Below are 15,134 nucleotides of genomic sequence, written 5' to 3'. Positions count from 1 at the left end.
GTGAGTGATAATCAATGGCAACCTTTGATGATCCTTTTTGGGGGGGGAAACCCAGATAATGAGCAAGAAGTTTTTGATGGTGACAGTGATATTTTATGCCCTATCACAACAAAGAGATCAGATAAAACTTGGGAGACTTCTGAGAAAAATATCATTTAAGTGTTTTAACCCTGTTGTTTTAACTTCACCAATTTAAACAACAGTGGGAAGCCTGATAATAGCCTGTAGGGGAGCAATAGTCCCCAGGGACTGATCTGGTCTCACACAGCCTTAGATTAGGGAGATTTACAGTGAAAGAACTACAGTTGGTAAATCACAGTGTTTTTAGCTAATTTATCTCCTGGGGAGGATGAGGAAAAGACACATAATTGAAAAGAGTCAGCTGGGGATACTAAGAAACCTTTCTAGGTTGTGCTGCAGATTTCTATATCCCAGATGCAAAAGCAGCACCAGCTACAACCACTGTAGCATGTTGATGGCTACGTGCAGATAGCTGAGTAGGTGAAATAGTGTTGCTGTGATCGGGGAATGGTGGACAGAAGGGCACTTATAAGGAACCCTGGATCCCTACGGGGAGTTGACAGAGAGAAACAAGGCAGGAAACAGCAAAACAATAAAGATGATATAAACAACACATGGGATGGTGAATCACATTATCACCAAATGTGATTTGGAAAAAGACTGCACTGATTATTTTGCGTAAGGAACTATGACCTGGTCACAGGATGCCACATACCAAGCCCAGCAGAGCTCAGTAGGATGTCAGTGGCGGAGAGCTTGAGTGCAGGCATTGGGAACATGAGTGGCTCTTAGTGGTTTTTTTTAAATCAAAATCAAGACTCAGAAGCTGGTTACTAAAACTGCCTGCTGAGAGGCAGGAGATGTAGGTTTGTGGATTTTGGTTTGGGACTCAAAAAGGCTCAGACCCTGGGCAGGCCCCCAGCAGTTTTCCCAGGTCACTTATGAAGCCAGTACTGGAGACGTTGCTTGGGACTCCCAACTGCTGTATTGCACTAAGGGAGAAATGCCAGTCCTCATTCAGGTGATTTCTGTCCTGCTATACAGCTCCAACCTCTAAAATGATTATGGGTTTTTCATCTATCAGAGACCAGTTCTTGTACCAGCACTTAAAATGGAGACACTCTTTTGCCTCTGATGATCCTGAAAAACTCCTGGGATTTTTGCTAAGATTTATCATCTTATTTCTGGGTTGGTGCACGCTCAGCCCATGAGGTAGGTATTTGCTGTGCATCCAGCTGAGCCACGAGAGGGCACTCACTGTACGAGATTTCACATCACCTTCTCAGAGTCAGAAGATAAGCTCCTGTGGGCCAGGGAGGGCTAATGCACGTAGCTACCAAAAATGCTTAATGATGGATGCTTAAGTCCATTTTTATCAGTCTCCAGATTTCTACTCAGACTCCAAATTTACTAGTCTGATACACTTATAAAATTTGGTATGGCCTGTCTACATTTCTTACTGGGTAAGATGAACAGACACTAATTTAATAAACAACATGGTGGATCACAAGCACTCCACGGATAAGCAATATTAAGTTACTTAAATTCCCAAAGTATTCATAATACAGATGAGCTTTTTACATGCAGATGGCCATATTTATTTTTTTACATTAGTTCATGGATGTAAACAGAAAACAACCACAGAAGATTTTACCTGCATTTTAAATAAATTTTCCTAAGAAAATCAGCACAAGTTAAAACATATAAATGGAGAGGAATGTTAAAGGTTTGTAAGACATGACAAATCAACAAATCCATGTGAACACCGGTTTTTTGAAAAGGTTCATTCACTAAAGAGTGTCAGGATGCCCTTACCTCCCCTGGTCGGATTTTGATGTAGAAGTTGTTCCTCTTGTAGGAAATTTTCAGAACCTTTGGCCAGGCAAATCTATTTATTCTGAGTCTGTCTCGATATATTAAGAGACCACTTGCACAAACTCCTAACATGATTTCCACTCCTTCAGAATCCTGGAAAAAGCAAGCAATGCACTTTGTTGAATATTTCTCTCCTTAGGCCTCACAGCACTACAGATTCTTGTATACTGTGTTTCTATCTGAGCTATGTCTTTTTAATGCATCAGCTGTAGTGACCTGATTTCCGAGAGCTACCCTACTCACTGACTGCATTCATGCAAGTAATAGTAAGGTTGGGCAGGGTGAGAGAAACTCAGCGTTGTGAATGTTTCCTTATATTTTACAAAGACTCCAAAAGGAGGGGGGAAATTTTAGACACTATTAAAAGAATTATATTAACCATATAGCAAAATTTTATTAGCATAATTAAAAACAAAGTATTAGCATAAATACCAGATTGAAAGTAAGTAGGACAGCATACAAATCTACTTCCCCTGGCATCACTCATCTCCATGACTAAGCCTTGTAAAACCTTACATAGATTTTTCTTCTGTAGTTTGCTCATCTTGGCTTTAGTTGGTTTGCTAGTTTCTTTAATGCTGTTCTGCCTACGCTCAGTATTTTCACTTTGAAATGACCAGTGGGCAGAAAGTTGGACATTTGGACCACAAAGATTCTTTTTAAATTGTGTGACTGTGCCTGTGCTATAACCTATTTTTGACAGGGAAGCTGTAGGTCAGACACATTAGCACTACAAAAGATTTGGCCACAATCTTATTAGAATATGCCCAAAATTATGTATTTTTGAAGTAAAAAGTATACACTTCTCTTTCCTTTAGAAGCCTTCAAATAGCCTAAAATCAGTCTTCACCATTTGCTGTTACCACTAGCCTGTATAATTCTTTTTTTTTTTTGCATTTACCTAAGTACTACACTGCCGGAGAAAAGGATCCACCATAAAGCACAGAGTTCTTTGGTAATTATTTTAAAATAAATTAAAGTTACAGAAGTCTGACAAGAGAAGCTATGAAGATGTCAACCTATGATAATCACGAAATGAATGAATCATTTTCCTGTTTTTTCCAGCAAGCCATCTTTTAGGCACACAGTGAAAATCTGATTACATTTTAAGATGCACATGAATGCACGCATGGTCAGTCATGATGAAAAGGCACAGCTTGAAATAAAAAACCCCATTCTTTTAAAATCAGAGACACAACACACAGTTAGTGCCACAAAGTCACTCCAGTGTTAAAAACCACACCAATAAAAGATGTATGTTCCAACAATGATGGTATCACCCCTTAAAGGTAGATTTTTTTTTTTCTAAATAAAGCTCTCACATTGTATCATTGTGAAGTACCACAGAAGAGACAAAGGTGTTTTTTTTTTACAGTGGACTTAAATTTCACAGCTTCCTAAGCAGAGAGTAACATCTAAATACAGTGAATACATTCTAAAAAAGAAAGTCATATTTCCAGTAATCTCATTGCCTGGCAACTGTCTGAAATGCGTGTGTGCCCACATATGGCACAGAGCTGCGGGTGCAAGAGGCTCCTTCTTTTGATATACTTTTTCAAGAACTTGAGAAATGCCTTCTTCCCTCATCCCCACCTCTGCAGAAGACCTAAGTCCATTCACAGCTTCTTTCACTTGTTGGTGTCAGAAACTGCTTTTCAATAGCATACTACTGGCATAAAATGAAACCCGAGTAAGGGGAGAATTTGGCTTTTTTCAGGAGCGACACAGTTGCACACATGTTCTATTTGAACATGGTTTTTTATTGTAGCCTTGCGTTGGATAATTGAGAACTAGTTTCAACAGCAGCTGGTGAATCCAGCATCTGTTGAACATCTAAGATACCGGGACAGCCTTAATGAATTGACATTTACATAGAAACATCTGCCACGGTGTGACTTCAAAAAGACATCCACAGAGATACTTGCCCCCTAGGCCTGATACCATCAGATCTCACAGGCAGACCTACTTAAAATTAAACATTACATGCCATGCAGAGTCTACTTTTTCCACTTTCAGCTCCAGTTTCCAAGATTACTGTTGGGTTTCTTAACCCACAGACAGACCCAGTCTCGTTAGTACTGCAGCTTTTTAAATTAAGAACATTAGTTTAGAGAGGGATCGGCCTGTCTACCAACTTCTTATTCTCTGAGTCTTTCCATATGAAAAACAGAAGAGTAATACTAGATGATGATACTTTTTTGGGGGGTGGAAAGGTGATCTCAGGATATCGTATCTTAAATTTCACAGGCTTTCCCCAATATTCTGAAAAAAAGTACTAAGGCCTTAATGCCATGCTATATTCTATTTTCAGTAATGAAGCCTGTAACATATTTGAAACAAGAACTCAGTTTGCTGCTGTTTTTCAGTTTTCTTGGTGTTGGACAAAGGATGTTGCAAAAAAGCTACTAAGTGACATTCACCAATAAATTTCTATTTCTGCTCCAAATGTGCCTCAAGATTTTGTGACTATCTGCAAGACACAGGGAAAGCAGCAGCATGCCCCGTGGTAGAGTGCTGCCCGTTGAGCCATACCCAGATTTTTCATTTTCAGAGAAGGCAATTAAGAGAAAACAAAAGATTACTTGAATTCTGTAACACACATGCACAGCTCCTATGAAATGCCCCAGGGACATGGTTAAAGGCCCTTTCAAGATCTGAGCTGCAAATTTATCTGCTGCAATATAAAAACAGGCTTACAGTAATTTGACCTTTACAGAAAATGCAGTGCTCTCCACAGCTCGAGATTCTTTGTTCAGCACTCATTTGCCTAGAATGCTTGCTAACCTCAGAGATGTTAAAATCCATTAGCCTCACTTTGAAAAGTGAAGAAAAAAAAAGTAATTATTTATTTTTTGGGGAAAAAAAAATATCAAACCCCACAAAAAAAACAAAACCAGACAACTAACACAAGGCTGGTAGGTGGCTCTCCCAAGCCACAGTAAGAACGACCATGTTGTATCTGTAACTTAACCTGGCAATGACTGGAGAAACTACTTAATCTTGGGAGAATGTTTCCAGCAGAATCATTGCCCTTCCAGTCAACTGCAACAACCACACTTCAGAAGAGAGACAAGCCACCGTGTCCCCATTACCATCAATCTGTTTAGGTTTCCAGCATGGCTAAATAATTGCTGGGAAGTTCTCTGCAGTGTTAGAAATGATCTGCTTATCTAGTTAAGATACCACAGTTGGCCTTATTAAATTGGAAAACGTAGGTGAATGAAATGGCAATTGGTCACTCTCTGGACAGCTTCTAATATCCTTCCTCACTACTCCGTCCATTCAATATCTTCCCAAAGGATTTGGTTGTTTAATCACCGTGAAAGGTTGATGTGCAACAGCTTCAAATCTATAGGCTACATTATGTTACAGTTACAAGATATATTTATGCTTATCCCATGAGCCACCTTTCCTCATGTTGACACCTGATGTATCCCACAAAATGCCCATCTTGAACCAATGAGAATAAATCAAGGAGTCCATGCAGATTCAAGTACTATGCCACAGGAGAAAGGTGACTGGTGAAAGAACTATAGCCCATACCTTGGCATGATGGAGATCTACTCCATACATTGATAGTTTTTTGGCATTCTCCAGGAAATGCATCTCAGCCTCCGCAGGTGTCATTCCCCTGAGGAAAAGCAACCGATTCTAGCATCAATGTTAAGGAAACAAGAGTCCGAAATAAAATCCAGCACCTGCAAAACACTTTCGGCCTGTCAGAACTACAGTTGTACCTCTTAGATGGCTGGATACCTACCAGAGACAAAGCTCTGGTGCAGGTCCTGTTATCTTTCATGCAGGAAAACCCTTCTCTAACCAAAGGTATGGAGAGGAGTCTTGTTCAAAACCTGTTTTTATTAGGTATACTGCAGCAGGTTTTAACATTTCGTGATATACCAGGACAGTACCTAAAGGCAGGCCCAGCCCCCCACCGCTGCCCTCCACCTACCTGTGGCTCTTGTGCAGCTCGATAACTTTATCCTCCAGCTCTTTAGTGTGATTTGGCGCGAAGCGAAATTCGCTGACGTAGTCGCTGCCGTACTCGTCGGGGTCGTAGTCACCAAGCTCCGACTGCACAGTGTAGGAGCCCAGCAGAGCCAGGGTGACGAATGAGCAGGGCAGCCGACCTGACACGATGTCATCTCTCAGCTGCAAGCAGAGGTAGTACCTGCAATGGAGCACCAAGATGGCTCAGAAAGTGCTCCTCCACCGCTGACCCCAGAGGTGCACCACCCAAGCACTGGCAAGAAGCCTTGGCTCCATTACTGATTTGCAGACAACTCCCAAGGCCAAAATTTTGCAGGCATTAACAAGAATAATAATTCGGAAAAAAAACCCTTGCCTAAGTTATGGGTAGCAATGCCTAATTTATCTTTATAAAGCAGCATAGAGATCACTTAATAAAATAGGTTATTACTTTGTTTAGTGACCTAGATGGAGAATTACCCAATAAACTTGCCAGGTTTCTGTCATAAATCACTAAGATTTATAGCTACCTCATAATTCTTTTCTTTAAGGAAAAAAAATAATTAAAACCCCCAAATACTGTTCATTAAAGGGTAGCTGAACTCCAAGCTGTTCAAACAGCATAAGTTATCTCTTTAGTAAACTGCTGAGCTTTCTCAAAAATACATTTAAACAGTAAATGTTGTTAAAACCACAGTGAAAAACAGTGCAAGGGATCACCAGCTAGAAGAAAACAGGAAAAAAGTGAAGAGTGCTGGCTTGGTGGTGAAGGCACAGAATTCCCAGGAGAGATTTAAGGGCGACAAGAGGAAAAAAAGCAATCCTTTCTTTTGGAAGACCTCTGCTGAAGCATGAACTCCTGGCATACTGTCTTCCTGTGCAGTGCCTAGCACAGGGAACCTCTGAGCTAAGCCAAAGGCTTCATACTACTTTAAAAGCAACAAGTAGTCCACAAAGCAACAAAGGTTAAAAGAAACATCCACAGGTTGCAAAATGTTATAACAGGCCAGAGAACGCTTTGCTGATGGCACAAAACTCGTCATGGCTTGAACTTTTCCTGCCTTATACCAAGGAGGAAACCAGGTGAGTTTGGTTTTTGTTTTTTTTTTTTAGTTTGTGGTTGCAATCTGAATACAAAACCGGAGAGCAGAGGTGCAGATTGCAGAGCTAAGTGACTTGGATAGCAGGGAGATGCTATTCATTACCACCATATTCCCTATCCCATGCACATTAAGTGCTTACATCGTCATTGTTACCACTGGAAAAAATGGGCATCAGGCAACTTTGTGAAAATTAAAATCAACTCTCAGGAATGTGCATATTGGAAAAGCTGGGTTTTAGGGTTAAATTATGCAAAAGTCTTCTTAGCTCAGAGGATCGACACTGTTCACAGTGTCCTTTTTGCCAAAGCATCACATATTTTCCATAAGCTCATAAGTGAAAGGAAGCCAATGGGAATACAAAACATTCCTTTTCTTGGCTAATTAGAGTGTAGGCGCTTCTACGAACAGCTTTTAAGCCCCTTTTAGAAATGTATTTAATGTTTTAAACACCTGGTAATATCTTCAGATAGCTGGGCAGGGTCCGGAGGGTAGAATTTCACATTAAATGCAAACTGCCAAGCACCACCTGGAAAAGAACACAGATTGACTGAAAGTACACTCTAAGTGCAAACTGAGATGCTCATGCTGTTCGATTACCAGCAGACTTAAAAATACCCCAGCCAAGCAATTCAGAAGAACAGTATATAGTTTCTTGTCGCCATACATCGTTCCGAAGGTACTACTTTTCCCTCTTACAATTACAGTATTAGATCAGATTTTACAGCTCTCTTCTTATTTAGTAAGATTTCCACTTCCAGATTCCTGAAGCGAGGACCCTGAGGGAGAAGTAATTTATTACTAACACTAAAAAAACCCTGCATCTGAAAACAATGTTTACAGGAATTAAGCATCTGAAAACACAGCCTATAGAAGCTTTAAAAACCAATAACCCAAAACATAGAGGCGCTGGAAACACTGCAAGAGAGAGTACGAATGGGCTCTGGAGTGGGGTGATGTGCTCAGTTCTGGCTGCCCAAACCAGCTCACAGCATCCCCTCAGAGTGCTGCCTCAGCACATAGCTCCTGTCTCCAGCAGACATAAATTATTGTGCAGACAAAACTGCAAGGACAAACACAGGGAGCATGACTGAAAAACAGTACATAACACCAGAGCGTTAGCTTTAAATATTGTGAAGAAAGGATATCAGGACTAAAAAAATGAGAGTTGGATGTAGTATGTAAATATAAAAGCTGTTCTGAAAAAAGGGACAGGTTATACTAGCACATGTCTTGAATGCAAACAAAAAGCAGTAACAAAACCCCAAACCACAGCATTCTTAACAAGCAACAGTGGTTTTTCCGTGACAAGACTTTTCACCGAGGCCTCTGTTGTGGGATATACCTCTATATGTACTTCTACCACACAAATTACAGTATTTCTGTAGTCAAGAAACCAAAGCCAAAGTAATGACACTTCTGTTTTCTGAAACGCATTGATGTCGAACTACAAACCAAACTAGAAACAGATCTCTCTTGAGAAGTCCGTATTGGACATGTAATGAGGAAGTGCTCGTGAACACTGTGGAAAACAGGACTCTTCCTTATAAACCTGACAGGGTAGGGCTTTCCCAGGATCTTCAGTTCAGGGGCAACTTGTACCTAGGTACCTCCAAAAGAGTATGGGGTTTGAAGGTGTATCTGGTGCGCTCTCTCATAAGACTGCTTATATGCTGGACAGGTCTGCTTGCCTGGAAATACTGTATGGTTGTCCTAATTGGGTTTTTGGGAGATTTATTTAGAGATGACAAGGAAATATCATCCCATACAAAGCCCCATCCACTTTGGTCATCCACACACCCAAGAAAACAGGCTCAATGTGCAAGAAGATTTTTGACGTTTACCATCAGGACTTCAGATCTTGGTGAGACTTTTGGGCTCCTCGATTTTAGGAACTGTTCCACTCTCTTAGGCCATAAAGGCTCGTGGAACTAAGATTCAGCTAGCAGCGAGGATGGGGCATGGTCCCACCGAGAAGTGGACTGGCCCTGATTTGGGAGCAGAGCCTGTGGGTGACACCTGGCCCCACAACAGAGGGAAGGGGCCATGACCCAAGAATCTATTCCTCTGGCACACACAAAATAAATCAAACCTATGATACAGCCTATCATATAGCATGGACGGTTTAAGATAGCAGAGTAAGATGCCTTCACCCCTCACAGGGTTTTAGATAAAACCTAACACTGTGCAAGTTAGTGGGTTATAACTAATGGGGTGCGAACCAGGGGCTGCACACAGAGTGGTAGCCACATTTCTTAACCACTGGGATGAAATCCCTGTGGTCTGCAGTGGAATCATGGATATCTGAGCATTGTACAACTCAGTCAGCATTTAGCAGAATTATATGTATATGTTTTGGAAGATGGGTAACAGCCCTACTTTTCTACCTTTGTCCTGATCCAAACTTCTGGGGTGAATTGTATAGAGCAAGCAAATTATTGCTGTCATCTTCTACAAATACAACTGTCCCCCATGTCAAGTCCAGGACGAGACTCTCCTGCCCCGGTTAATCTCTTGCTGTCACAACCTTTCATTATCTATCTCACGGCTCGGGCACATATTAAATGCATTTCAAGTCAGTGGTGTGGAGCTGAGCTGCTCTACTTGCATTGACCATCAGTGTAATCTGACTCATCGAGGTCTATGGCACCTTCCCCTCCAGATCTGTCTTCTCAAGAGATTAAAAAAAAGCAGATTTTAATTGCTTTTTATTGAAGATCACTTACTTCTAATGAAAATAATACTGGTGGCAAGGTGTGGTTCCTCATAGTAAGTGGGGAAGTTTTCCAATCAGTGCAAATTAACCCTTTGAATCTTGGGAGAGGGAAGTGATTAATTTGCCTGCCCTGACCCAATGAATGTGAACTGCCAGATGTATTTGCTTGTGAAAGCACAAGAGCTAGGAGATATCATTTACAAAACGTGCAAAGAAAAAAACTACTGAGGCTTTCCTGCTCAGAGAAGTCACACACACAGTCATTTTATAAATTTTAAAAAGTGGGGGGTGGGGGGAGGGAAGGCAGGTCAAATTTTGAGCCTGGTAGTCTTGACAAGGTTTTCCTTTGAGAGGTTTTTGAATTTCTAATGTAGCAGATGGCTAAATTTAACAACCGAGCTTTTTAAAATATTCATGTGAAGCAGAAAATTGACTGGTTCTCTGTGAACTGAATGGTCATTTTAGGAGCAAAGTTCAAGCTTTTGAAATGCAGGAAGGAAAGCTATTTCAGCTAGAGTGCTATCTTCACATCAGTGAAATATTTCAGTATCGGGCACAAGCAGTGTTCATGGCTATGATAAATATAAGTAATGCAAAAAAATAATTTATATATGTGGCCTAGTCCCTAATGTTATGTTGCTTAATGTCAAACTTAAGGTCTTTGCATTTCTGCAAACATCAAGTTGTTTTCAGCAATGCAAGTTCATGTGTTACGAGCCACAGTAACCTCCTGCACTCATTATGGGGTAAAATACCTAAAAGATGCAGGTAATTCCTTTGCCAGAGACTCAGGCAGGATGCAAAAGAAGATTGTGACATAGGATTTGCCACCCCGGGGGGAGCACGATCTCCTGGGGGAAGGCACCAGGAAGGGGGCCATGGCCCCATCCCACCTGTCCCCTCACCCTGTGGGCAGGGGGTCAGAGTGAGGGGTTGGGGAAAGGGCGCTGCTGAGCCCCTGGTGTTGGGGGCACCCAGATGGGATGGGACCTTCGACTTAAAAGCGGCAAGTTATGCCAGTGGTTTAGGACAAGCCCAGAGGATCAGCAGGGCTGAGCAGAGCTGGGCACCTGGTGCCCATGACATGGTGCTCATGTGCTGGGGAGCTCCCCTGCCTCTTGTATTCCTGCTCAGCACCACAGGGGTCCAATGCCTTCACAAACACAGATAACAGTTTGGTGGGGGGGGACACTTTTTCATGTAGATTTTGGGGTCCAGATACACCAGAATTAAAGTTTTCCAGACCTCCTGAAATAAACACACAAATGATAAACTTACTTCGAATCTGCTTCTTGATTTCCTTGGCAGGGTCCAACCAATTCTGCAAAGAAAATATTTCCTTTTTTTAATTTGAATTAGAAAACACAATAAACATTATTTTTAAAACAGCGCTATGAGTCAAAGCTAGAATACGTGATGGTCTGCCACCCCTTTCTCCTTGGAACAGCAGTAGGTAGGGATAACACTAACTTTCAAGATGTGGCCCTGCGTAGAAGCAGGATTTTTATTAACCTTCCCAGTCATTGAGGGGCTGAATGGTTTGAAACAAAAAAAATATAGAAATTAGTAAGATAAATCAACAGAAACTGTTCTCCAGAGTATCTTCTGGGAAAATTAAATTTCTATGAGCTTGTTAAGAAGGGTTTTTTGGTTTGGTTCTTTGGTTCTTTTTTTTCTTTAATCCTGGAAGGGCCGAAAAGCCTCGCTATAGGATAAGCGGGTGTGGTGCAGGGCACTGCCCCATTTGTAACCCAGCACAGGTACAAGGGGCTCCCCAGGGCCAGGGGGAGCACGGGAGGAAACCAGAGGCAGAATCGCAGCACCAGGGCTGCCCCCATCCACGCCACACACAGCCTGGTGACCACACAAGACAAAACACCTGCTGAGGAGGTGGGGAAGCATCATGGCAATGTGTTGCTACTCCATGGATGCCAAGGAGCAGATGAAATTTCCTGGAGGAGGTGTGCAGCAGCTTGGGGTCTCTCAGTATCACTGCTGCAGCCAGAGCTTACAATTAATAGAGCAGCCTGCTCTGTACCTGCCTCTTGGGCACTGGGAGGTAAAGGCCCTGTGCTTCTGCCTTGTCCTCTAACAGAATCAAATTAATATTTAAAATGCATCACACAGCCCAGAACAAAAAGTTTGCTTCCCCTAGGAATGTTCCACTTTCTCCAAAGAAAGATAACCAAATGTATCACAGAAAAAAAAATACTAAAGAAACATCAAACAAGCAGAACACAACAATCCCCCCACCAACGAAAACAACGAGTTTGCAGCTGTGCAAACCCAGTCTGTGCAAAACATGAGCCTGAAGAGCTCCAGCTATTGCTGAGCATGAAAGCACGCTACGCACCAAGAAATTAAAGATGGATCAGGGTATCTGTTTTCAAAGATGTCATGAGATGTGGGCACATATTATCATCTGGCTGGAAGTTATCTAGCAGAAGATGGAGGTGAATTGCCAAGTACTTTGACATTAAAAATATGCACATTATTGATCAATACATGTGGTGGCAGGCAGCATTCTTTCAGCTGCTTAGCTCTGTAAAGTAACCGGCAATCTATAAAGGTTTAGTGCTTCTAAACCACCTGTTAATAATGGATACATTCTTTTCCTTCCAGTAAAGGAAAGCACACCTACCTGGAAATGCACTTAAACATCTGCCTAACTTTTGCCACAACTCAAAACTAAGTATATGCTAAAGTGTTATCTTGCACTGGCATGGACCAAGCGACTGCTTAAGTGATTTTCTGAATCAGTAGTCTGTAAAGAAAGGGGAAAAGACAGACAAAAAGACTGATTTCTTTTATATCATATATAACTGAAACAAAGGGAAGCCTATAAAATAAAACTGTTGTTCTCACAAGACACAAACATCTAAAGAAGTAGTAATAGCTCCAGCTCCATCAGGGAAGACCTTTCAGGCCATGCAAAGCACAAAATACCTTCACCCGGTGAGCTCTGCCGGGCTATGGCACATATTGCTAAGAAGTTTTATTACTGGTTTCTTTCAAAATATTTATCTTAAAATGCTAAAATCACAGAGCATATTTTAAATTATTCTTTGATATTCTTTCATCATAACATGTCCAAAACAATCTATATATAGCACCTGCGCATTAGATCATCTTGGACACTGTTAATACACAGCCTATTTAATATTGAAGCTGAGATGCAGACAAGCAGAATATGATTCACTATTGCTGCCAACCGCTTCTGAAGAGACTAATGTCTTTAGCCAAATCAACAATAACGCTAAGATAAAAGTGAGTCAAGACTTAAAGCCTTACTTTATCTTAGCAGCTAGCAAGAGCAGTCAATCAACTCCTGCCTACCTGTATCCCAACCATAGTATTATTAAGCCATATTTTAGTATTATACGTTCAGTAGGGTATCTGTGAATGTAAATTTGACTTTCATCTATGGTAGTAATGAAATAAATCATACTAGAAAGAGAACCAGCTAGATGATTAACTTCTTTCATATCATAAATAGCCAACACAGAGGGAAGCCAGGGAAACACAGAGGGAAGCCAGGGAAACACAGAGGGAAGCCAGGGAAACACAGAGGGAAGCCAGGGAAACACAGGGGATGCTTTCAAGAGGTAGAGAGTTAAAAAAACAATACCTCAAGCTATGTCTATGGAACTTGGCAAGGAAGAAGAAAACAAGTTCTGGACTGTTTGTAACTGTCTACGGGGTGTCTCAAGGGAGCTCTGATGTCCACATGCCAAAGGCCAGACACAGTTTTGTGGGTTACCTTTTGGTTTTCCGTGTCTCTGTATGTTAGCCCGAAGTAGTCTTTTTCCAAAAGGTTCAGATGCTCGCACACTTTGTCGAATAGCACTTGACCTCTGGAACGTTTCTGTGGGAAATGAGCAGAGGAAAAAAATCACATTTGCAAAATAAAAGTAATCTAAGCATTAAAATAACATATTTTCTGTTTCTCAAATCAATAACCCCAAAATTATTTAATTAAATTCATCCACCTTTCAAACCTATTGATCTGGAACTTCATACGAATCTGCTGAATGGGGCAGATCTGCTTTCCATAAAAGTTAATGTCGTCTTGTAGAGTTAAAAATAAGTCAATACATGTCATGCTTCAAGTTTCAATTAGATGATCTCTTCTGTCTTTTAGAAACTGCAACTTCTAATGTGTGCTGATGTCATATTTCAGGAAAACTGGAGTGTTCTTTGTGTGCAACAGTAGCAACAAACAATGGTACAAAATATTACCGGTCATGGACTATCAGAGCTGTGTCTGGGGGACAATCCACTGGAGGAAAAACCAAACGTGGAGATATTTCTTGCTTTGGTGACAATGTGCACTGATTCCAGGATTCTTTTTTTGTCTAATGTATGGGGAAATACAACACACCATCTACCGAAATCACTAAAAGAGCCTAGTCTCTCACTGGGAATGCAGCTGGGTGAGAAAGCAGTTTTCCAGTGTTCCACTAACCTTCTTTACTGTTAACGTGTTAGATGAGAAGATCTCTCACTGTTAACAGCCAGAGCCCTTAGCAGAAGCTTCATAGTATCTCTCATATTGGACAGTAAAAATTCAGGTCATCCTAGTTCCCAGCATTACATGTGACACTGAGAAAAAAAAAATCTCCAAAAAACCAAACACAGACAGAAATGTCCTCTTTATATGCTACGTGTGCCAACTTTAATCTGCATTAATTATGAGAAAGAATTCAAAATTATTTGGGCCACTGTTTCATCACTGCCTGCTTCCCTAAGTGCAACTCAGCTAAAGGAAAAAACCTCCCCACTTTATAACACATGCATATATAAATATTTCAGTTGATGTCAGCCCCGCAGTTTCTTTATCTGTAGCATACACATGACTTGAAGCAGACTGGAAATACACTACTTGCTTCAAGCACAGCACAGGAGGCTGACACAAAAGAGGAGAGAACGCTGCCTCCAAATTTACGCGCCTCTGCCGACAGAGCTGCACCCGGACCACATTGCCAGGCCAGCAGCCTTGGCCGAGGGATGAATATTTCACAATCCAAGCTGACATAGCTATGCCAACAAACCCGTGGAGCCCAACGCTGGCCTCAAACTATTTTAGAAGTGTTAAGCAAGCCAAGAGAAAAGAAAAAAAAAAAAAAAAAAGAAAAAAAGAATTGATGGTTGCTGCCTAACACCCTGCAAAAACATTACGAGAGATGATGGAGGGAGTTGTGCAGTGTAACCTAATCTATGTTAAATTCAGTATTTCTACTGGGGCTCTGTTGGTATATTAGAAAGGAAGCAGGGAAATATCCTCTAAGTTTATATTGATGGTGAAACTGAAGAGTGTGACTGATGGTGGAGTCTAACAAGTGTTCTCCAGATGAGAAAATAAACAGGCACAAAAGTGCATTGCAAGCATATTACTGTAACTTCATTTACTGTATCTTTCAGCATCATTTGAGCAAACAGCACTAGGGCCTTGC

General features: G+C 41.2%; 1 protein-coding gene across 34 annotated transcripts in view; it reads right to left on the bottom strand.

Annotated features, from left to right (window-relative positions):
- The window catches only part of EPB41L3 (erythrocyte membrane protein band 4.1 like 3), a 143,646-nt gene that overhangs the window by 27,964 nt on the left and 100,548 nt on the right, over positions 1–15,134 (bottom strand). For all 34 annotated transcript variants that reach the window (XM_075084733.1, XM_075084751.1, XM_075084735.1 and 31 more), the window contains exons 4-9: positions 13,442–13,546; positions 10,960–11,002; positions 7,419–7,494; positions 5,849–6,067; positions 5,440–5,527; positions 1,837–1,989 (exon numbers count right to left, since the gene is read on the bottom strand). In XM_075084733.1, the coding sequence (XP_074940834.1) occupies positions 1,837–1,989; positions 5,440–5,527; positions 5,849–6,067; positions 7,419–7,494; positions 10,960–11,002; positions 13,442–13,546 (684 nt within the window). The remainder of the gene's footprint in view (positions 1–1,836; positions 1,990–5,439; positions 5,528–5,848; positions 6,068–7,418; positions 7,495–10,959; positions 11,003–13,441; positions 13,547–15,134) is intronic.

The sequence above is a fragment of the Phalacrocorax aristotelis genome, chromosome 2 (genome assembly GCF_949628215.1).
Source record: "Phalacrocorax aristotelis chromosome 2, bGulAri2.1, whole genome shotgun sequence".
Classification (NCBI taxonomy): Eukaryota; Metazoa; Chordata; class Aves; order Suliformes; family Phalacrocoracidae; genus Phalacrocorax; species Phalacrocorax aristotelis.
Note: the sequence above shows the minus strand (reverse complement) of the source record. Positions and strands in the feature narration are given on the sequence as shown.